Source organism: Chiloscyllium punctatum, chromosome 6 (assembly GCF_047496795.1).
Source record: "Chiloscyllium punctatum isolate Juve2018m chromosome 6, sChiPun1.3, whole genome shotgun sequence".
Taxonomy (NCBI): domain Eukaryota; kingdom Metazoa; phylum Chordata; class Chondrichthyes; order Orectolobiformes; family Hemiscylliidae; genus Chiloscyllium; species Chiloscyllium punctatum.
In genome coordinates this window covers 69,155,709-69,179,295 of record NC_092744.1, presented here as the reverse complement: position 1 = coordinate 69,179,295, position 23,587 = coordinate 69,155,709, and the positions used below count along the sequence as shown (strand labels likewise).

Below are 23,587 nucleotides of genomic sequence, written 5' to 3'. Positions count from 1 at the left end.
CTGCCCTTATGACCTGTCCCACCTGTCAATTTTCCTTCCCACCTATCAGCTCCACCCTCCTGTCCGACCTATCACCTTTACCCCCACCTCCATCCACCTATTGCACTCTCAGCTACCTTCTCCCTAGCCCCATTCCCCCCTCCCATTTATCTCTCCACCTCCAAGTCTCCCAGTCTCATTCCTGATGAAGGGCTTTTGCCCAAAACATCGATTTTCCTGCTCCTCGGATATTCTGCAATTGACTGCATTCCTGATGCTGGTGTCACCTTTAAAAGGCCAATATAAGTACTGCACAAGTGCTGTCAGTCTGGAATTGCCTTGCATGGTTCAGTAAATTTGGCTTGGACAATATTGTCAAGGGAAATTTGGCAGCCCATTTGGTGGGAAGGGACCTGGGGGTCCTACTGAATGGAATGGTACACAGGACCAGGTGGAGGTCTTGACACCAGACCATGTCAGCCTGGTCTACGTTTGCCATCTTAGACAGTGCAGCTTCTGTCACCTGGAAGAATGCACAGCAACATACTGATTGACCTTCTCCACCTCTGCCAATATAAGTCCCACTTCATCATCTCTCCTATAAATCAAACTAACACTCTACCTCTGCTAGTATACCCACCTCATATTCTCTTACTCTCAATATTGCCTGCAATATCTTCCCTCAGTTGCTGTCGCCCATCTCAGCCCCAACATCACAAACCCTGCATGTGCTCTGCACTGGCTACTCATGCGCTCAGTGCACCTACCCATCTGACCCAACAGCAATAACTTTGTCACCCACTTTTATTGGCGTTGCTCTCTTTTCACGAGGAGAACAACCTACAATGGGCAGAAAGAGTCAGGGTGGGTGACAGGATGCATAATATTTAGCTCCTATCCTCTTATGTGGAGAATCTTACATGTATTGGAAAGGCAAGGACTGGTTAGGGTTTGTCAATGTGGCTTTGTAGATGGGAAATCAAATCTCACAAACTTGATTAAGTTTTTTGAAAAAGTAACAAAGAGGATTGATGTGGGCAGAGTGGTGGACGTGATCTATATGGACTTCAGTGAGGCAATCAACAAGATTCCCCATGGGAGACTGGTTAGCAAGGTTAGATCTCATGGAATACAGGGGGAACTAGCCATTTGGATACAGAACTGGCTCAAAGGTAGAAGACAGAGGGGGGTGGTGGAGGGTTGTTTTTCAGACTGGAGCCCTGTAACCAGTAGATTGTCACAAGGATCGGTGCTGAGTCCACTATTTTTCATCAGTTATATAAATGATTTGGATGTGAGCATAAGAGGTATAGTTAATAACTTTGCAGACAACACCAAAATTCGAGGTGTAGTGGACAGCGAAGAAGGTTACCTCAGGTTACAATGGGATCTTGATCAGATGGGCCAATGGGCTAGGAAGTGGCACATGGAGTTTAACTTAGATAAATGAGAAGGGCTGCATTTTGGGAAAGCAAATCTTAGCAGGACTTATACACTTCATGGTAAAGTCCCAGGGAGTGTTGCTGAACAAAGAGATCTCAAGAGTGCAGGTTCATAGCTCCTTAAAAGTAGGATTGCAGGTAGATAGGATAGTGAAGAAAGCGTTTGGTATGCTTTCCTTTATTGGTCAGAGTATTAAGTACAGGAGTTAGGAGGTCATGTTGCGGCTGTACAGGACATTGGTTAGGCCACTGTTGGAATATTGTGTGCAATTCTGGTCTTCCTAACAGAAAGATGTTGTGAAGCTTAAAAGGGTTCAGAAAAGATTTACAAGGATGTTGCCCCAGGGTTGGAGAATTTGAGCTAGAGGGGGAGGTTGAACAGGCTGGGGCTGTTTTCCCTGGAACGTCGGAGACTGAGGGGGTGACCTTATAAAGGTTTATAAAATCATGTGGAGCATGGATAGGATAAATAGACAAAGTCTTTTCCCTGGGTTAGGGGAGTCCAGAACTAGAGAGCATAGGTTTAGGGTGAGAGGGGAAAGATATAAAAGATATAACTGGTAACTTTTTCACGCAGAAGGTGATATGTGTATGGAATGAGCTGTCGGAAGAAGTGGTGGAGGCTAGTGCAATTGCAACATTTAAAAGGCATCTGGACAAGAATATGAATAGGAAAGGTTTGGAGCAATATGGGCTGGGTGCTGCAGGTGGGACTAGAGTGGGTTGGGATATCTGGTCAGCATGGACAGGTTGGACCAAAGGGTCTGTTTCCATGCTGTACATCTCTCTGACTCTATCCTGACTTTGACTGCTCTGAACAACTGACTGACCATGTCCAAACCACTGGAATGGTATCAGATGCTTCCCTTGACTTACTATTCCAGGACACCCTGACCAATGACCATTTCCTTTCATTTGACTGAGTACTACTGACAACCATGGCAAGCTTCCTGACTTTACATCTTCCCTCGAAGACAAAGCAATGCAGCAGTACTATGAGCTTGACATTCCTGGCTGAGGGGCAAAATACAAAAGGCAGGGCCGGATGCTGTGAGTATCTAGTTAGGCTCAGAATAAGTGAGTGCTAAGCAAGCCAGTGAACACCTGTTCAATTTAGATACAGCCTGTACCACTCCCAAGAGTTGGTATATATCCGTGAGTGTGCAGTGTCTTTGCTACAGTGCGATAATGATAATAGACAATTGACAATAGGTGCAGGAGTAGGCCATTCTGCCCTTCGAGCCTGCACCACCATTCAATATGATCATGGCTGATCATCCTTAATCAGTATCCTGTTCCTGCCTTATCTCCATAACCCTTGATTCCACTATCCTTGAGAGCTCCATCCAACTCTTTCTTAAATGAATCCAGAGACTGGGCCTCCACTGCCCTCTGGGGCAGAGCATTCCACACAGCCACCACTCTCTGGGTGAAGAAGTTTCTCCTCATCTCTGTCCTAAATGGTCTAGCCCATATTTTTAAGCTGTGTCCTCTGGTTCGGCACTCACCCATCAGCAGAAACATGTTTCCTGCCTCCAGAGTGTCCAATCCTTTAATAATCTTATATGTCTCAATCAGATCCCCTCTCAGTCTTCTAAACTCAAGGGTATACAAGCCCAGTCGCTCCAGTCTTTCAGTGTAAGGTAGTCCCGCCATTCCAGGAATTGATCTCGTGAACCTACGCTGCACTCCCTCAATAACCAGATTGTCTTTCCTCAAATTTGGAGACCAGAACTGCACACAATACTCCAGGTGGGGTCTCACCAGGACCCTGTACAGCTGCAGAAGAACCTCTTTGCTTCTATACTCAATCCCTCTTGTTATGAAGGCCAGCATGCTATTAGCCTTCTTCACTACCTGCTGTACCTGCATGCTTCCCTTCATTGACTGGTGTACAAGAACACCCACATCTCTTTGTACTGCCTCTTTACCTAAATTGATTCCATTTAGGTGGTAATCTGCCTTCCTGTTCTTGCCACCAAAGTGGATAACCATACATTTATCCACATTAAACTGCATCTGCAATGCATCTGACCACTCACCTAACATGTCCAGGTCACCCTGTGATCTCCTAACATCCTCCTCACATTTCACCCTGCCACCCAGCTTAGTATCATCAGCAAATTTGCTAACATTATTACTAATACCATCTTCTATTTCATTAATATATATTGTAAAAAGCTGCGGTCCCAGCACTGATCCCTGCGGTACCCCACTGGTCATTGCCTGCCATTCTGAAATGGAGATGTTTATTTGTTTCCTGTCAGCCAACCAACTTTCAATCCAAGTTAGTACTTTTCCCCCAATACCATGTGCCCTAATTTTGCTCACTAACCTCCTATGTGGGACTTTATCAAAAGCTTTCTGAAAGTCCAGGTACACTACATCCACTGGATCTCCCTCGTCCATCTTCAGAGTTACATCCTTAAACAATTCCAGAAGATTAGTCAAACATGATTTCCCCTTCATAAATCCATGCTGACTCTGACCTATCCTATTACTACTATCCAGATGTGTCGTAATTTCATCCTTTATAATAGACTCCAGCATCTTTCCCACCACTGAGGTCAGACTAACTGGTCTATAATTTCCTGCTTTCTCTCTCCAACCTTTCTTAAAAAGTGGTACAACATTTGCCACCCTCCAATCCGCAGGAACTGATCCCGAATCTATCGAACTCTGGAAAATAATCACCAACGCATCCACGATTTCTCAAGCCACCTCCTTCAGTACCCTGGGATGTAGATCATCAGGCCCCGGGGACTTATCAACCTTCAGACCTAACAGTCTCTCCAACACCAATTCCTGGCAAATATAAATTCCCTTCAGTTCAGTTCCTTCAGCCACTGTTACCTCGGGGAGATTGCTTGTGTCTTCCCCAGTGAACACAGATCTGAAGTACCAATTCAATTCTTCTGCCATTTCTTTGTTCCCCGTAATATATTCCCCTGTTTCTGTCTTCAAGGGCCCAATTTTAGTCTTAACCATTTTTTTGCCTTTCACATACCTAAAAAAGCTTTTACTATCCTCCTTTATATTTTTGGCCAGTTTACCTTCGTACCTCATTTTTTCTCTGCGTATTTTCTTCTTAGTAATCCTCTGTTGTTCTTTAAAAGCTTCCCAGTTCTCCGTTTTCCCACTTATCTTTGCTATGTTATACTTTTTCTCTTTTAACTTTATATGTTTCTTAACTTCCCTCGTCAGCCACGGCCACCTCCTAGGATCTTTCTTCCTTTTTGGAATGAACTGATCCTGCATCTTCTGCATTATACACAGAAATATCTGCCATTTTTCCTCCACTGTCATCCCTGCTAAGGTATTGCACCATTGAACTTTGGCCAGCTCCTCCCTCATAGCTCCATAGTTCCCTTTATTCAACTGAAATATTGTCACTTCCAATTGTATCCTCTCCCTCAAATTGCAGATTGAAGCTTATTGTATTATGGTCACTACTTCCCAATGGCTCCTTCACTTCGAGGTCCCTGATCAAATCTGGTTCATTGCACAATACCAGATCCAGAATTGCCTTCTCCCTGGTCGGCTCCAGCACCAGCTGTTCAAAGAATCCATCTCGGAGGCACTCCACAAAGTCTCTTTCTTGAGGTCCAGTACCATCCTGATTTTTCCAGTCTGCCTGCATGTTGAAATCCCCCATAACAACTGTAGTAATATCTTTGCAACAGGCCAATTTCAGCTCCTGATTCAACTTACACCCGACATCCAGACTACTGTTTGGGGGCCTATAGATAACTCCCAAGAGGGTCTTTTTACCCTTAGAATTTCTCAGCTCTATCCATACTGACTCTACATCCCTTGATTTTAGGTCCCCCCACACAAGGGACTGAACATCATCCCTTAGCAATATGGCCACCCTACCCCCTCTGCCTGTCAGTCTGTCCTTACGTTAGCACGTGTAGCCTTGAGTAATCATTTCCCAGGCCCTGTCCACTTGAAGCCAAGTCTCAGTTATCCCCACAATATCGTATCTGCCAATTTCCAAAAGAGCCTCAAGCTCATCCATCTTATTTCTAATGCTTCGTGCATTCATGTATAGTATTTTTAATTTGTTACTGCCTCACCCTTCCCATTAACTCCTATTTCACTCAACTTTACAGCATGATCCCTTTCTGAGTTTTCTGCCTCATTGATACAGTTGTCTTTCTTGACTTCTCTTGTTCTAACTTTCCCTTCAATTTCCTTCTTAAACATCCAGTTTGTCCCCTCCCCCCCAACTACTTAGTTTAAATGCAGCTATGTTGCAGTAGCAAACCTGCCTGCCAGAATGCTGGTCCCTAACCTATTAAGATGCAAACCGTCTCTCTTGTATAACTTATGCTTACCACAAAACATACCCCAGTGATTCAAGAATTTAAATCCTTGCTTCCTGCATCAGTTCCCCAACCACACATTCAAGTCCATTACCTCCCTGTTTCTGGCCTCACCAGCCCGAGGAACTGGAAGCAAACCGGAGATAACCACCTTGGACATCCTACTTTTCAGCCTTCTTCCTAGTTCTCTGAAGCCCCGCTGTAGTATGTTCCTCCTCTTCTTCCTGACATCACTTGTGCCAACATGTACCACCACCTTTGGCTCTTCACCTTCGTCCTTGAGGATTTCCTGCACTCTGTCTGTGATGTGTTTAACCCTGGCACCAGGAAGGCAACACACTATCCTTAAGTCCCACCTGCTGCCACAAAAATCCCGGTCAGTTCCTCTCACTATGGAGTCCCCATTACCATGGCTCTGTGCAATAGTTGACAATGTACTCTCCAGTATAGCATTGAAATGCACAAGCATAATGTAAGTAGGTTGGAGATATACAACGAGGGTTCTTATTTAGATGCCATTATCCCGTGGATATGCCATGAGTTGTTGGCGCCCGGAGGTCAATGCAGATGGCCTTTGGTACCTTCTTTGACTTCCATGTAAAGAATTCCCAATGTTCAGCTTGTTCGGTGTATTTGGTAAGATAGAAAGTTGAAAATTAACGAGGTGAGTTGCAGCATTACTAAGGCATTTTACAAGCTATAATCCTCCTTAGTTGGCAATGCAACCGCTGCACAGTGCCAAACTTGGCAAGCTGCCTAAAAGACATAGTGATTTGCTCCCAACATCAGGATAGGCCTTGCTGGACCTATGTGATTCTGTCCAGAGTGTGGTGCTGGAAAAGCACAGCAGGTCAGGCAGCATCTGAGAAGCAACACAATTGACGTTTTGGGCATAAGACCTTCAGGAATTCCTGATGACGGATTTATGCCCAAAACATTAATTCTCCTGCTCGGATACTGCCTGACCTGCTGTGCTTTTCCAGCACCACACTCCCGACTCTGAGCCCCAGCATCTGCAGTCCTCACTTTCTCCTTGTGTGATTCTGTCAGTGATCTCACCATTGGTGCTTTCTACTTTCTAACAATTATTAACCATCACTTCTTGATTTCCTCAGACTCTCGCCCTTTTGGAGGAAGAAGATGATATAAACCAAATTACAGACTACTTCTCCTATGAACATTTCTATGTTATTTACTGTAAGTTCTGGGAACTAGACACTGACCATGACCTCTTCATTGACCAGAAGGACTTGGCCAGACACAATGACCATGGTGAGTTTCTCTAAAAATGACGTGCCAATATGTTTTCTGTACATTTTATTTTTCCTGTAACGTTATGTATGTTATTGTGCTATTATTATTCTATGTTTCTCATTGAGAAATATTTTAACCGATTCAGTTAAGTATTGCAATTTTAATTTTTAAAGTTTATTTGGCTCACCTTTTTCTCTGCACCCAACATGAACACAACCCATCAGACTCTCACTTGGGATCATTCCTTGTTTCTGAGTCCAGATAGTAGATGGCAACATGCCAGAATTTGCAAGTAACATCAAGATGAACGTCAAGAGCTTCTTTCAATATATAAAAAGAGAGAAGCCAAAGTGAACATAGGCCCCTTAGAGAACAAGGCTGTAGAAATAATAATGGAGAACCAGGAAATGGCAGAGGAGTTGAATGAATACTTTGCATCAGTCTTCATGTAGAAGATATTAACAGTATTTCAAAATAACGAAATAATCAAGGGGCGAAAGAAAGATAACAAGTAAACAAAATAACTATCATTAGAGAAAAAGTGCTAGGGAAACTAGTGGTACTAAAAATTGATCGGTTGCCTGGACCTGATGGCATGCATCCTAGGATATGAAGCAAAGTTGCTGTGGAGATAGTGGATACTCCGATACTAATCTTGCACAATCTTTAGATTCGGGAAGAATCCCAGAGGATCAGAAAACTGCCTCGATTTAAAAAAGAAAGAAATTTAAAACAGTAATTACCCATGGTCTACTTAGCTTGACATCTGTTGTTGGAAAATGTTAGAATCTGTTATAAGAATGTAATAGCAGACCATTTCAAAATGCATAATATGGTAACACAGAGTCAGCATGGCTTCATGAAGAGGTAGTTGTGCCCGACACATTTACTAGAATTTTTCGAGGAGGTAACATGCAGGATAGATAGAAAGCACTGGATGTAATGCATTTGGATTTTTGTTTGATAAGGTACCACACATGATTAAGATAAGAACTCATGACATTGGAGGTAGTAAATTAGCATGGATAGGGGATGGCAAACTAATAGAAGACAGAGTTGGGATAAAGGGGATAACTTCGGAATGGCAACCTGTAACTAATGGTGTGCTACAGGGATCAGTACTGGGACTACAATTATTTACAGTATGTATTCATGATTTGGATGACGAAAGTGAATGTACTATGGCCAGGTTTGCAGATGGCACAAAAATAGGTGGGAAGACAAGTGGTAATGATGGCACATAGATTCTGCAGAGAGATAAGCAATTTAAGCAGTGGACAAGAATTTGGCAGGTGGAATCTAATATGGGAAAATTTGAAGAATGAAAGAGCTGAATATTATTTAAATAAAGAAAAACTACAGAACGCTACAGAAGAGGGGTCTTTGGGAGCTCACATCAGTGAATCAACGAAAAGCTGGCATCCAGGTTCCATGGATATTGAGAAGGCAAACTGAATGTTGGCCTTCACTTCAAAGGGAATGGAGTATAAAACCCGGGAGGTTTTACTAAATCTGTACAAGGCACTACTCAGACCACAGTTGAATTACTGCAAACAGTTTAGGGAGGATTGATGAGGGCAGAGCAGTGGACATCTTCTATATGGATTTCAGTAAGGCATTCGACAAGATTCCTCATGGGAGACTGGTTAGCAAGGTTAGATCTCATGGAATACAGGGAGAACCAGACATTAGGATACAGAACTGGCTCAAAGGTAGAAGACAGAGGGTGGCGGTGAAGGGTTGTTTTTCAGACTGGAGGCCTGTGACCAGTAGAGTACCACAAGGATCGGTGCTGAGTCCATTATTTTTCATCATTTATATAAGTTATTTTGATGTGAGCATAAAAGGTATAATTAGTAAGTTTGCAGATGACACCAAAATTGGAGGTGTAGTGGACAGCGAAGAAGGTTACCTCAGATTACAACAGGATTTGATCAGATGGGCCAATGGACTGAGGAGTGGCAAATGAAGTTTTAATTTAAATAAATACAAGGTGCTACATTTTGCGAAAGCAAATCTTAGCAGGACTTATACACTTAATGGTAATGTCCTGGGAATGTTGCTGAACAAAGAGACCTTGGAGTGCAGGTTCATAACTCCTTGAAAGTAGAGTCGCAGGTAGATATGATTGTGAAGAAGGTGTTTGGTATCCTTTCCTTTATTGGTCAGGGCATTGAGTAAAGGAGTTGGGAGGTTATGTTGCAGCTGTGCAGGGCATTGGTTAGGCCACTGTTGGAATATTGCGTGCAATTCTGGTCTCCCTATTGGAAGGATGTTGCGAAACTTGAAAGAGTTCAGAAATGATTTACAAGGATGTTGCCAGGGTTGCAGGATTTGAGCTATAGGGAGAGGCTGAATAAGTTGGGGCTGTTTTCCCTGGAGCGTCGGAGGCTGCGGAGTGACTTTGTAGAGGTTTATAAAATTGTGAGGGGCAAGGATAGGATAAATAGACAAAATGTTCTCCCTCAAGTGGGACAGTTCAGAACTAGAGGGCACAGATTTACGGTGAGAGGGGAAAGATATAAAAGAGACCTAAAGGGCAACTTCATCATGCAGAGGGTTGTACATCTATGGAATGAGCTGCCTGAGGAAGTGGTGGAGGCTAGTACAATTGCAACATTTAAAAGGCATCTGGATGGGTGTATGAATAGGAAGGGTTTGGAGGGATATGGGCCAGATGCTGGCAAGTGGGACTAGATTGGGTTGGGATATCTGGTTGGCATGGACGAGTTGGACCGAAGGGTCTGTTTCTGTGCTGTACATCTCTATGACTCAATGAAAGATGTACTGACATTGGACGCAGTCCAGAGAAATTCACTCGACTGACACCAGATGGGAGGAATTTTCTTATGAAAAGATCCTGAGTAGATTGGGCCTGTACTTCTTGGACTTTAGAAGAACAAGAGACGACCTTATTGAAAAGTTCTCAGAGGACTTTACAGGGTAGATGTAGAAAGGTTAATATCCCTTTGTAGGACAGTTTAGGACCTGACAGCATAATCTCAGAATAAGGGGTAGCACATTTAAAATGGAGATGAGGAGGAATATCTTCTGTCACAGCATAGTGAATCTGTAGAATTCTTTACTGCAGAGGGTTGTTGAGGCTGGATCATTATTCAAGGAGGATATGAATGGATTTTTAAACAGAAAGGGAATCAAGGGTCATAAGAAATTGGCAGGAAAATGGAGTTGAAGATTATCAGATCTGATTGAATGGCAAAGCCAACTTGTTGGGCAGAATGACCTACTTCTGCTCATTGTCTCATGATCTTCAGTCAGGAGTGATAAGACGGCTAACCTTCATCCTACCTCCAGCTAGCAATTTTTAGACAATAACTGGGTTGACAAATTCCATTTTTTGATCATTGTCTCAGCGTGGCTTCACTCTCTTCAATTTGATTACAGAGAAATTAGCTACGGTTTTAACCCTGGGTGTTCATGGGACTGTAAAGAGCAATCTTCAGGTCCCTTGTTTAAGTATACTTTGGGCAAGGCTTCCTGCCCAAACCTGCAACTAAAGCTGTGAGGCTGGTAGGCAGGTGTCAGCTGAGCATGGCATTGAGAAGTCTGCTGAATTGATTTTAGGAAGTCAACCAAGTCAATTGTGTTAAGGCCAATATGGATCTTTGAGGAAGTGTAAGGATGAAGATTTCTTTGTGCAGCCCACAGGAACGCTCCTGCTAATCCTGGACTTGCAGCAAGTAACTCACCTCCTGTCTCCCTAATGTCTATCCACCATTTACGAGGTAAAAATGAGGAGTTCAAAAGTGACTGAGCTTCAAAATTCACTGCCTTGACCAATGACACACTGACAACAGTCTGTACCATTTACAAGATGCACTGCAATAACTCACCCCGGCTCCTTATCATCTTCCAATTTTGTGACCACTACCAGCCAGAAGGATAGAGGAGCAGATGCATGGGAACACCACCATGCACAAGTTCCCCTCTAAACCACACACCATCCTGACTTGGAAATAAATCGCCATTCCTTCAGTGTCATTGGGTCAAAATCCTGGAACTCTATCCTAATGGCACTATATGTATACCTACACCTTGTGATTACAGTAGTTCAAAAAAGCAATTATTAATGTACAATCAATACTGGCTCAGCCAGTGATGACCACATCCTATAAACAAGCAGTAAAAGTAAAGTTGTTGCCTTCAGTTCTTTCTTGTGTTATCAGTTGACACCTGAAGAGACCAGACAGAATTTACTGTGGCTTCACGTCTACTTTCTCTATTTATCAGACAGCCCGTATTTAACCATTAAGCTGTTTGTTAAGAACATACGTTTCTAACAAGTGGCATGATCCTTCTTGTGGATATGTTTATGTCAAAAATGAAGTAACATATGGGCTGGTTTTAACCTTGCCCCCCTTCCCTCGCTACCCAAATAGTATGGCCCTTTCCTTGATATTTGGACAAAATTTGTATTGTAGATATAATGTTTCTGTAGCCTTTGCCCTCCAGCTTCCAATACCCAGCAAGCCGTGGAGTAGCAGACTGGCATGGTATGATGTTTTTTCAACCCCTCAGCCCGTGCAAAAACGAATTATTATGTAATATCCATCCTCACTTAGAGTCATATTTGGAAACTGAAATGTTCATGTTTGGCTTTCTTTCTTTCTCCATAGCTATCTCGAATAGAATTATTGAAAGGATATTCTCTGGAGCAGTCACAAGGTACGTAAACATTAAACTGAAAAATGTGTTCCATAAAACAGATCACATGTAGGAAGATTTCTATGCAGCACTTTATTTCATTCACATGGAGATGTGCTTCATACTTTTGCAGGGAACTCCTCTGTCTCCCTTTGAAGGGAGTTATTAAACCTTTTGTTTGCCAAAGAAAGGACATACCACTGCTGGGGGAGTTGAACAAAGGCTCATTTGACTGATTCCTGGGCTAAGGGGATTGTCTTATCAGGAGACATTGAGTAGACTGGTATTTCATTCCCTGAGAAAAACAAGAACTAAGCTCATTGAAAGTGTATAATCTGTGTAAAGGGCTTCAGTGGATGCTGGAAGGAGGTTTCCCCTGACTAGGGAGTTCAGAACCAAGGGTTACAATCTCAGAATAATAGTGGTCATTTAGGACTAAGTTGAGGTAAACTTTCTCCACGCAAAGAGTTGTGAATTTTTGGAATCCTCTATCCCACAGAGCTGTGGACATTCAGCCATTTAACATATTCAAGACAGAGCTTGATAAATCTTTGAATACTAAGGGAATTAAGGGACAATATGATAGTCTGGGGTGGTGAAGTGAGGTTGAAGGTCAGCCCTGATTCTGCTAATTGGCTGAATGATCTACTCATACTGCTATTTGTTGTGTGGTCATTTTAACAGAGGCATCGATTAAAATAATGGACAAAGATATTTTACATAAATAAGCTCATATTATATCCACTAATTTTATGCATTATGGTTTCAACAATTTATACGAGGACTTCATATCAGGATGTACATCCTGATGTACTGTGCAGGGGCTATGCCTGCTTTACATTATTGTGCTACCTGCCACCCCAACATCAGTTATATTCCTGAAGAAAGAAATCAAATCATACTACTGCCCCTCACTTAAAGTAATGACCGTCATCTATGCTCCAATTATAAATCGAAATAAGAAACATTGGTTACGTAGAAATTATGTCAATTTGTCTGTCAATCAGTCTGTCCACATGATCTGTTTGTCCTGCCTCAGCCTCTTATGGAGGCAGAGTTTATGGGTGTACTGGTCAGTTGCAAGCCATGACTTTCAAAAACTTTTGCATGCATTGAAGAACTTAGTGTTTTTGTAAAGCCCATTTTGAATGTGTCATTTTGAAAAAGAATTTGGCAAGAACTTTCTGCTCTGGCCTAGTAAATACAACACTTCCAATTTCAGGGGTAACTGTGTGCAGAAGGAAGGTCGGATGAGCTATGCTGACTTTGTCTGGTTTCTGCTTTCTGAAGAAGATAAGAAGAATCCCACCAGGTAATAACACTAATGAAATTGTGAATGGAGGTTCGACTCCCTTAGTTAGTTTATACATGCAGTCAGAGAACTTTACCCCTGCTCTGCAACAACACCTGAGAGGCCCCTTCTCAGGTCTGGACAGCTACATTTCTGTAGAAGCCACCTTCCTTCTCCTAGATTTACATGTCTATACATCACATATAGGGGTAAGTGAGTTCTTTGTACTTGGATACTGTTATAACGCCACACAGGTTTGGGCACCCACCACTAGTGAAGGTGCTAGTAGTTCCTCATTGACTACCAGAACCTGTTCCGAGTGAAGGAAAGAGGTGATTCAGAGAGAAAGAAGAGTAGATTTGTTTAACTCAAAAATATGAAATAAAACATTTTCACTAAGGTGCTTCTCTTCACTGCCTGATTAATGACACATGTGGAAGCAGATTTCAACCGTGTGGCAGATATAGCAAACCTGGAAGCCTGATCATCTTTAATCAAGTAAAGATTTCATTATAACTACATGTTATAAAAGTCAGTGACTGCAACAGGGATCATTTTGAAGGAAAACAGTGTTCTTGTTCTGCAATGACAAATCATTTATGTTTGTGATTCTCATTTTGAGAGTTTATGGACAGGATTATGTCAGGTAAAGTGCAGTATCTTTTCCTAATATCTGATTACCTTAACATAAGTGATCTCTATGTGCTTTACAAGATTCTTTCAAGCAGTAAATGAAGGTTACATTAAAAGTGCCCTTAGTTCATGAGAAAATGACATGGGGTGAATTATAACAGTGCATTCTCTTAGGTCATCAAGAGGTCATGGACATCGTAGCCTTACAGCTAGTCATTTATTTTCTAAAAGCTAACTGGTGTACAATGCACAAAGAACTCTATGTGGAGGTGGTGGGGTGATGAAGAAAATAAGATTCACTAAAGATTAAAGCACACTAAATTGCAACCTGATTCCCTTGTTTAAGGTTTAATGTACAGGATGAATGTATGATTGTGATTCACATAAGGTGAAAGTGCCTTTTTGTTAATTGTTGGTAATGTATCCTTTTAACCATATTTCATGGACAACAATTTTGTGAAGTAATAAGCATTTGATTTCTTTCTTTAGCATGGAATACTGGTTTCGAGCCATGGACATCGATGGGGATGGCATAGTTTCGATGTATGAGCTTGAGTACTTCTATGAAGAGCAATGTGAACGCATGGAGGGAATGGGCATTGAACCATTGCCATTCCATGACCTCCTCTGTCAACTGCTGGATTTAGTGAAACCCGAATGTGAAGGTAAATAAATGGAGTAGAATTCAACTGAAGTGATTCCCAAATTCAATGCCTCCACAGGAAGCAACACAACAATGAGGTGATCTCTGAAAATTCAGTCAAAATTCATGGATTATAGGTACACAGTTTTCAAGATGTGCTCCTCATTGATGTCCCATCTCCATTATGGAATGATGTAAATCAAAAGAATCTCTTGTGAAACCACATTATACCTAAACTGGAAATGACTGTGAACAATTAGCACCCAGTATCATACATACTTTGCTCTCTGTTATTTTAAGAAGTAGAACCTGCATATCACACTCCTCTCTGCAACTGTAAAATATAACACCCAATTATCACTTCCCTCTCTTTCTCTGTCTCTTCTATTTTAAAGCAAACAGGTTACTGCCCTATCCTAAAATAGCAGACATGCAAATATGTTGAAAGCGCATCAACATTTGAAAATACCATCTCTCACCTTGATGTTTGAGTTAAATGCCTCATAACTGATCCAGTTTTAACTTTGCTTTACTTCATACTGTTAAAATGACTACGTTGCCTTTTCATGGACTTGTCAAGAGCACTCAACTTCTGGAATAGTGTTTTAACCATATGTTAATGATTGCCAGAAAGGTCACACTCTGAAGATATGAAATCACATACAGGTGCAACCATTTGTCTTAGATTCTCCCACTTCGCCCCTGCCTTCTTGCTGTGGTTCATGTTAATTGCGTAGACACATATCTGAAGAATGGCTGCTTTGATGAGGTAAATGAGGATGTGAGACCAAATGTCAGCGCTTTTGAGTGATAGAGGGGAAGCAAACAGACTTTTTTTTTTCTCTTCCAGGCAAGACTAGCAAGGGCATCAACCATGTGGTATGTACTGGTGCCTCATGTCTTCTATTAACATGTTCATAGTAAAAGGGTAGTCAAAGAAGAAATAGGGCCTGATAGATGTCAAAATGGGGATTTACATTTAGGGACAAAAAGGCATGGTTGAGTTCTTTGTGCTGAAGTATAACAAGGGTATGTTCTGGTATCACACCCTCTTGTTGCCTCGACGTGTGTAAATAGTGTCCTGCGTGAGTAAGAAATGCCATTTTATTTGCAACTGTAGAGAATGTCAAACTCCAGTGTTTGCTTTTCTTGTTCTGCAAAGACTGTACAGAACTACTTTCGTACATGTAAATGAAGATAAAGTTTTTTTATGAATAAAGTATATTTTTTGGAAAAAGAATAAATATTTTGCATGAATAAAGTATATTTTTTGGAAAAAGAATAAATATTTTGCATCTGCCTTTACTTATGAGGCAGAAGCTCACTGACTTTAAGAGTTCAAAATTGATGAAGTGGAAATATTTTATAAGCTATTGGTGCTTCAAGTTGATAAAGCAGAGGAACCAGGTGAGATGCATGTAAGGTAAATTAAAGGAATTCCACGTGGGAATTGCAGAAGCATTGGGTATAATATTTCAGTCTTCTTTGGATTTTGAAGTAGTGCTGGAAAATTACAAACATTATGCCCTTGTTCAAAAAGGATTGTAAAGATAGGTCCAAGAATTATAGGATTAGTGGTGCTGGAAGAGCACAGCAGTTCAGGCAGCATCCAACGAGCAGTGAAATCAACGTTTCGGGCAAAAGCCCTTCATCAGGAATAAAGGCAGTGAGCCTGAAGCATGGAGAGATAAGCTCGAGGAGGGTGGGGGTGGGGAGAGAGTAGCATAGAGTACAATGGGTGAGTGGGGGAGGAGATGAAGGTGATAGGTCAAGGAGGAGAGGGTGGAGTGGATAGGTGGAAAAGAAGATAGGCAGGTCGGACAAGTCAAGGAGACAGTAACTGAGCTGGAAGTTTGAAACTAGGATGAGGTGGGGGAAGGGGAAATGAGGAAGCTGTTGAAGTCCACATTGATGCCCTGGGGTTGTTTTTACCAAGAATTATAGACCAATCCCTTTCACTTTGGTGGGAAGTTCTAAAAATAATTATTTGACATAGAATTAATAATCACTTGGAGAAATATTCAGAAGAGTCTGAATGGCTTTGTTAAGGGAAAATAAAGTCTAACTAACTTGCTGGAGTTTCTTGAAGAGGTAACTGAGAGGGTTAATGAGAATAAGGCTGTTGACATGGTGCATGTGGGCTACCAGAAGGTATTTGATACAATGCCACACAACAGACCTATGAGAAAGTTATAGCTCATTGAATAAAATGGACAGTAGCAATGTAGATACAAATTGCCTGAGGGCTAAGAAAATGGTTAATGGGTATCTTTTAGACCGAAGGAGGTTTATAGTCGTGTTCCCAGGGATTAGTATGGGACCCTTGCTTTTCCTGGTTTGTAAGTAATCTGGATCTAAGCTGCAAACAGCACAAAACTTAAGAGAATGGTAAATTTTGAGGAAGATGGTGTAGAACATAAAAAAGACTGACATATTGTGGAGAAGGTGGACAAGAAGCAGACAACGTGTGAAGAAGTTTGAAATGATACACTTTGGTACAAAGAACATGGAGAACGATTAAAGAATTCTATTCTAAAGGTATGCAGGAGTAGGGAAACCTGTATGTATTTGTGTATAAGTCAATAAAATGGGCAGGATAAGTTGAGAGATGTCTTAACAAAATGTACAGTATTCTAGGCTTCATTAATAGGGACATAGGATACAAGAGCAGGGAAGTTATGATAAATTTAAGCAAGACACTGATTAGATCTCAGCTGATGCATTTTGTACAGTCTGGGCAACTCTACAGGAAGGATGTAATTGACTGGGAAAAAGTGAGGACTACAGATACTGGAGATCAGAGTTGAAGAGTGTGATGCTGGAAAAGCACAGCCGATCATGCAGCATCCGAGGAGCAGGAGAGTCAACATTTCGGGCATAAGCCTGTTGAAGGGCTTTCCTGCTCCTTGGACGCTGCCTGACAGGCTGTGCTTTTCTTTGATACAGGAAAGATATGAATGTATTGAAGAAAGTGCAGAAAAGGTTTGTAAGAGTGGTGCCTGGCATGTGGCACTTTAGCTATGATGAAGGATTGGAGAAGTTGCGATGAGTTTTCTTAGCGAGGGGAAGGCTAACAGGAGATTTGATAAATGTTTTCAAAACAATGAGGTAGACTGCTTGAGAGAAGCTTCCTGCTCTTAAAGGGATTAAAAATCATGGGACACAACTTCACAGTGTTTTGCAAAAGAAGCAAGAGAAAATTGAGAAAAAAAACTTATTTATACAGCAAGTAGTTATAGTAGGAATGCACTTCTGGAAATGTGTTGGAGGAAGTTCAGTTGAGGTATTCAAGAGGGTATTTGATGATTATTTAAATAGACACAACGTGTAAGGTTATGTGGAAAGGCAGGAGATTGGCACTAAGTTAAAATGTTCAGACAGCCAATACATACATAATGGGCCAAATGGACTCTGTCTGCACCACAACAATTCTGTAATTCTGGTTGTGTAATACACGAGATCAGATCATGATTCCCTTTCCCTCAAAAGATATTTGTTAACCAATTGAATTCCAACAATAATCCAACAGCTTTTGTAGTCAATTCTTTGAAAAAAAAGATTGATTCAATAAAAGTTTGCTAATTAATTTAGTATTTAAACTTACTATCAATGGGATTACTGTTCCATATTTTTATTCATTCACGAGAGATGGGCATCGCTGGCTGACCAGCATTTATTCCTATCTCCATTTGCCATTAGGAAGGTTATGGTGAGCTACCTTCTTGAATCGCTGATGTTTGGTGCAGATCGATTTTGACCAAGCAACAATGAAGGGACAGTGATATATTTCCAAGTCTGGTGTTGGGTGGCTTGGAGGGGAACTTGCAGGTGGTGGTGTTTCCATTAACATAACCATTACACCATGGTACCAACAGATATTATGAAAATAAGGAGGAGTTTGTCTTTAGCACAGACAGCAAAATATTCTTGTTACCAATTATCAGAGTTCCAATCATAACAAAATTATTAACAAAGCACTGGTCAAAAAAATGGAGTTATGATTGTGACCTGAAATTGTTGAATTGAATATTGAGCCCAGAGGCTGTGAAGTGCCTATTTGAAAGGTGATGTTCTACTCTTTTAAGTTTATGTTAAGCATTTTTTTTTAAACAGTGGAAAGTGCAGAGGACAGAAAGATCATTACAGAACTGGTGCAAAGACTAAATAAGACAGATAGATAGAAGTCTGGGGTCAGACTGAAAAGAAGTAGCCACCCAATCTTAATTCCTGAGCAACTAGTACGTTATTAGGAAAGTGCAAACATATGATTTCACCTGGAAGGAATGTTTGGGACCCTGGATGGTGAGAAAGGAATGAAGTATGAGTGCAAGTGTTGCATCTCTTGTGTTTGCATGGACAAATACAGTTGGGATGGACAGGGATTCAGGAGTAGTTTAGGGTTTCATGGGGAAATAGTCCATTTAGAGTGTTTAAAGAAGAGGAAAAGGGACAATGTGCTCAGTTGAACAAAGCAATGATGGCCTATTGAATATGTAGGCTGCTGGCATGGAACGTCAGGAAAGAGGAAACCTTATTCTGGCTTTGGGAGGGAGAACATTGGATAATCTGTATATAATCGCGATGTTAAGAGACCTGTCAACTTACTGTGGTAAGACAGCAGTGGAGGAATCCCCAATGAGGCAAACAAAGACATATCAGAAATGCCTGTCTTGGATGGAATTGTACATATAGTCACAACAGAATGGGCGAAACTGGCTAAATGGAACAGAAGTGAAATATGAGAAAATATAGTTAAGGTAGCTGTGGGAGTATTTGGGCTTGCTTACTGAGGATGTTGTTCCATTGATTAAAGCAAGAGAGGTTGAGGAAGAGAAGACAACTGTGTGAAGGTGAGGCAAGGTGGAAAATGGAAGTAATGTTAATGAAGTTTCCAGAGAACAGGAAACTGCTAAAACAATGGATTTGCTAGACAAGTCTTACTTTTGATTCTTGTGAAGGAGATAACAGTATGTTGTATGGATCTGGGTGACATAATTTAGTAAGTTGTGGAGGGAAAACCTCTAGAATAGGTTAGGTCAGTGGCAGTCTTAGAAACATTTACATTGCCTGGAGCAGGAGGAAGTGCCAGAGAGTAGCATTCACCTTCCATTTTGTTGAAGTTGGTCAGCAAATAAAAGCAAGAGGCCCTTCACAACAAGTTTAATGTTGACGTTCAACCTTTTTAAGATGTGGAATGCTACAAGAGGTAGCTTAAAAATGGGGGAAGCAGAAAAACTGAAGTGATTGATGCAATATTCCTACTTTCCAAAGGCCAGCTACAGCAGAGGTGAGTCTGTGGATAAGGCCAAATCGGGCTTTGCTGAAGTAGACGTCTTAGTTCATTAGTCTATAGACACTTTCTGTTGGGGTTCATACATGAAAAAGGACATTCCCCTGCTCAGTTCTCTCTCTGTCTTACCTGAATACAGACACACGAAATTCATATGTTCAGCCAACTCAGTTTGTTGGCAAATTTCCAAATAGCAAGTGCAAAAAGGCAGCACAAAGGCAGTGGCAGCGAATATGTTACCAATTACGTGATATCTGAGATTTTAGTTCTTGTCTTCATCACTTATTTTTATTGTTGTTCTTCATTCCAGGTAAAATAACCATGCGGGATCTAAAGAGATGCAGAATGGCTCATATTTTTTATGACACTTGTTTCAACTTGGAGAAGTACCTGGACCATGAACAGAGGGATCCATTTGCTGTACAGAAGGTATTATAAATGGAGCAGATTAAAAGTGGATAGCAGATTAATAACACAGGATCAGAGGCACATACTTTAGGTTTAAGGCAGAGTTAATCAATCTAAGTTCCAAAGCTTCATTTGATCTGAATGTGCTATCTGATGTGTTGAAGTGTGTGAGTGTTTTTTTGCAAAGTCAAATATCTTATAATAGAATATTATAAGGAATGCATCTAGAGAGATGTTTCAACTCTTAGAGCTATACTCTGCCACAAGGGTAGAAATAGAGAATACAAATGGAACATATTTTGCTTTGTTAAACTTGTTTAGCAATTTGGTTAATGATTTTATGCAACTAAATCAAATTCCTTTCTGTTGAGGCAAGTTTTTATAAAAGAGCCAATCAATACTTTTGTTGACCACAAAGAAAGGATAAATAAGGACATGAATATTACACAATCAGAACTCCCTTTCATTCACATAGTTTTATATTTGTTCTACATGATAAGAAAAGTGGACATTACTGCAGTGGGTCACCAGAAAAAACCATGTCCAATATTGAACCCACTGACATTAGGGCAAGGTGTATCACAGGTGACCTATGTAATAATGCCCAACTTCTGCTACGCATTATACTGCTACATTGATGAAAGTGTGCATGATTCTTTTCCCTGACTGAATGTTTTCAAGTAAAAGTTAGTTGAAATTTTTGCAGAACCAACACTTCAGTAATTTGAGGTCTACTTGAATTGTGAAAATTTTGAGCTTTCTGTGCTTTGATAAGGAATCCGTTTTGAAGTATTACTTTTTTAAAAAATTAATGAGTGAAGTCAGTACATTTTTACTGAAGGTTGCCTTTTGTGTCTTGGAGGATATTGAGAGTGATGGCCCGGAACCTTCCGACTGGGACAAGTATGCAGCTGAAGAATATGAGATTTTGGTTGCTGAGGAATCAGCCAATGAACAGTTACAGGAAGGGTAAGTGGCTTCAAAGTGGAATTAATCATTCTATTTTCCACATGATGAAGGTAGTTGATAACAATTCAACAATAAGCACAGTGCACTAGTCTTCAGGTCTTAAACTGGTTACATTTCCTGACTACAACGACTGAATCACAGAACCTTGGTGGCATCAAATACCAAGGACATTGGTCCCTCGCAAAGAAGTTCATTGAAAGGAAATCTGATAAGGCACTAGGTATTCTGTATGAATTTTGCTTGTCTCTTCCCATAACTCTGGCGGAAGAACAATGGACATCCCTTGGAAATGGTGCAGACCCATTCACATTGCTTCCACAGGTACATTCCAAGGCAAGGGAGATGTAGAACCTCTGACAACCTTCAAAGTCTTTGTTTATGTCAGTTAAGCCGAAAGTGATGTCATATCATTTAATTTTGTTTAAGTGAATTCTCCCCTCTAATTTGGCATGGCCATCAGTAGAAATTCATACAATGTCTGTTTATGTGGAGAATTCATCATCTTTGAGATAAAGTGTATTACCTAAAGAATTGAGAAAAGAATTTCTCCGCTTCAGTGCTCTATAAGTGATTTTTTAAAAATTGGCCAGGGAATTAATTCAAACACAATTATTCAAGGTGGAATAGGTAATGTGATGTATGTGTTACTGTCTGCAAAATCTACAGCAGCCCTAACACTAATCTGTTAAAAAGATGTACATTTTACACTTTGTGAGCTGCCTCGTGTATAACTGAGATTGATAGGTCAAGAAGGTCTCAGGATTACTCTTCCTTTGCGCATTAATGTCACCATTGTTGGCTTCAGTACCATTATTTGGGGAAGAACAGCAAGTATTAGCATTTAGTGAGTCTTGTGGAAAGACTGTTGCCTGCATGGAACTCAAGTGAAAAGAGGATTAGCCATGGTCACATACTCTGCTGACACTTCCTCTGAGGGATTAAACATGGAATGCACAGCATAAATGAGGAGAAAATTAGATAGAAATTAGCTCAATTGGAAAGAATTGTAAGAGCAAAGTAGAAGTTAATGTCACCAGTGGTTGTTGAGCTCCTTGACAAATAGTCCAACTGACCAGTGCTTCAGGTAGAAAACTGGAGAGGAATGACCAGAAATATCTCCACATGTTGCAGCAACGCTCTCCTGGATGAAAAATGCAGCCCTTGCTTAGAACAACTCAGACCTTGGGCTCAGGGGTGTGAATTATTACATGTGCAAGCAGACAGAAGAGGCTGATAGAGTGTCTGTTAAGCCTCTTCAAAGTGGTGCTATCAGAACCAATCTTAATGGCTTATGTATGGACCATTTGTAAACATTGTGGTGCTTACGGTAGCTCCTTTGTGGTGATTAACCTGTTCGTGCCTTTACCTATATCCCCACTCAGTAGTATTATCAGAGATGATGTAGAATCAAACTACAAGGTTGTTTTACTCAAACTTAGCCCTGTGTGTATTAGTGTTTCAACCAAAGGTGGCACCACCTACTATTAATTTAAACGTTATAGCCACTTGCAGCGCTTATATTTGACAGCTCTAAGGAAGTCAGTTTAAAGCATAAAAATTTGAGTCACGATTTTCAGAAGCTGATTATCAGTTTGCAGATAAGAATATCAGAAATGAGCATATTTCTGCGCTGCATATGCAATGCATTATATGTGTGAATAATCAGGATGTGATGAGGCGAGTGAATAGAATGTCACGCGTGCTGCCACCTGTTGATTAAACAGTGACATTGCTAAAGTTATATCTTACTCTATTTTACTCAGGAAAAAAATGCATTGAATTCTTCTCACTTGCGGCCATTATTTTTTGCCTAGACAGTATAACTCTTACTGTGGGTCATAATCTCGCAGAGTCACAGTGATGTATAGCATGGCAACAGATCCTTTGGTCCAACTCGTCCATGTTGACTAGATATCCTAACCTAATCATGTCCCATTTGCCAGCACTTGGCCCGTATCTGTCAAAACCCTTCCTAATCATATACCCATCCAGATGCCTTTTCAATGTTGTAATTGTACCAGTGTCCACCACTTCCTCTGGCAGCTCATTCCATACATGTACCACTCTCTATGTGAAAATGTTGTCCCTTAGGTCCCTTTTGTATTTTTCCCCTCTCACCCTAAACCTATACCCTCTAGTTCTGGACTCCCCCACCCCAGGGAAAAGACCTTGTCTATTTACCCTATCCATGCCCATCATGATTTTATAAACTTCTGTAAGATCACCCCTCAGCCTCCGATGCTCCAGGGAAGACAGCCCCGGCTTATTCAGACTCTCCATGTAGCTCAAGTCCTTCAACCCTGGCACCATCCTTGTAAATCTTTTATGGACCCTCTTTCAGTTAGTCCTCTAATGGGTCCAATCTTTAAACCTCAAATGAAATTTTGTAAATCTCACAAAATGTGAAAAATTTGTGAAACTGCCAGTTTGGAAAGCATTAGTTTAATAGGAGAGGGGGTGAAACTATACAGTGGAGAGAAGCAATCTTGAATAGGCACCTCCAACTGAAGTAAGTGTGTCATTGAAATTTACAGCAAAGAGGAAGGCCATTCATCTTGCCAATGTAGCCTACCTTTGGAGGGTAAGATGATAAATATGCCCCACTGCACAATTGAAGTTTATTTCTCAACAACTTAAAGGCTATTAGGAACAGAATTTTCTTAACTGAGAAGCAGGAAGGTGTTT

The 23,587-nt window shown here is 41.0% G+C and overlaps 1 protein-coding gene across 5 annotated transcripts in view; it reads left to right on the top strand.

Annotated features, from left to right (window-relative positions):
- ppp2r3a (protein phosphatase 2, regulatory subunit B'', alpha) overlaps window positions 1-23,587 on the top strand; it is a 342,270-nt gene that overhangs the window by 306,877 nt on the left and 11,806 nt on the right. For all 5 annotated transcript variants that reach the window (XM_072572892.1, XM_072572891.1, XM_072572893.1 and 2 more), the window contains 6 exons: window positions 6,865-7,021; window positions 11,641-11,689; window positions 12,891-12,980; window positions 14,082-14,257; window positions 19,836-19,954; window positions 20,796-20,902. In XM_072572892.1, the coding sequence (XP_072428993.1) occupies window positions 6,865-7,021; window positions 11,641-11,689; window positions 12,891-12,980; window positions 14,082-14,257; window positions 19,836-19,954; window positions 20,796-20,902 (698 nt within the window). The remainder of the gene's footprint in view (window positions 1-6,864; window positions 7,022-11,640; window positions 11,690-12,890; window positions 12,981-14,081; window positions 14,258-19,835; window positions 19,955-20,795; window positions 20,903-23,587) is intronic.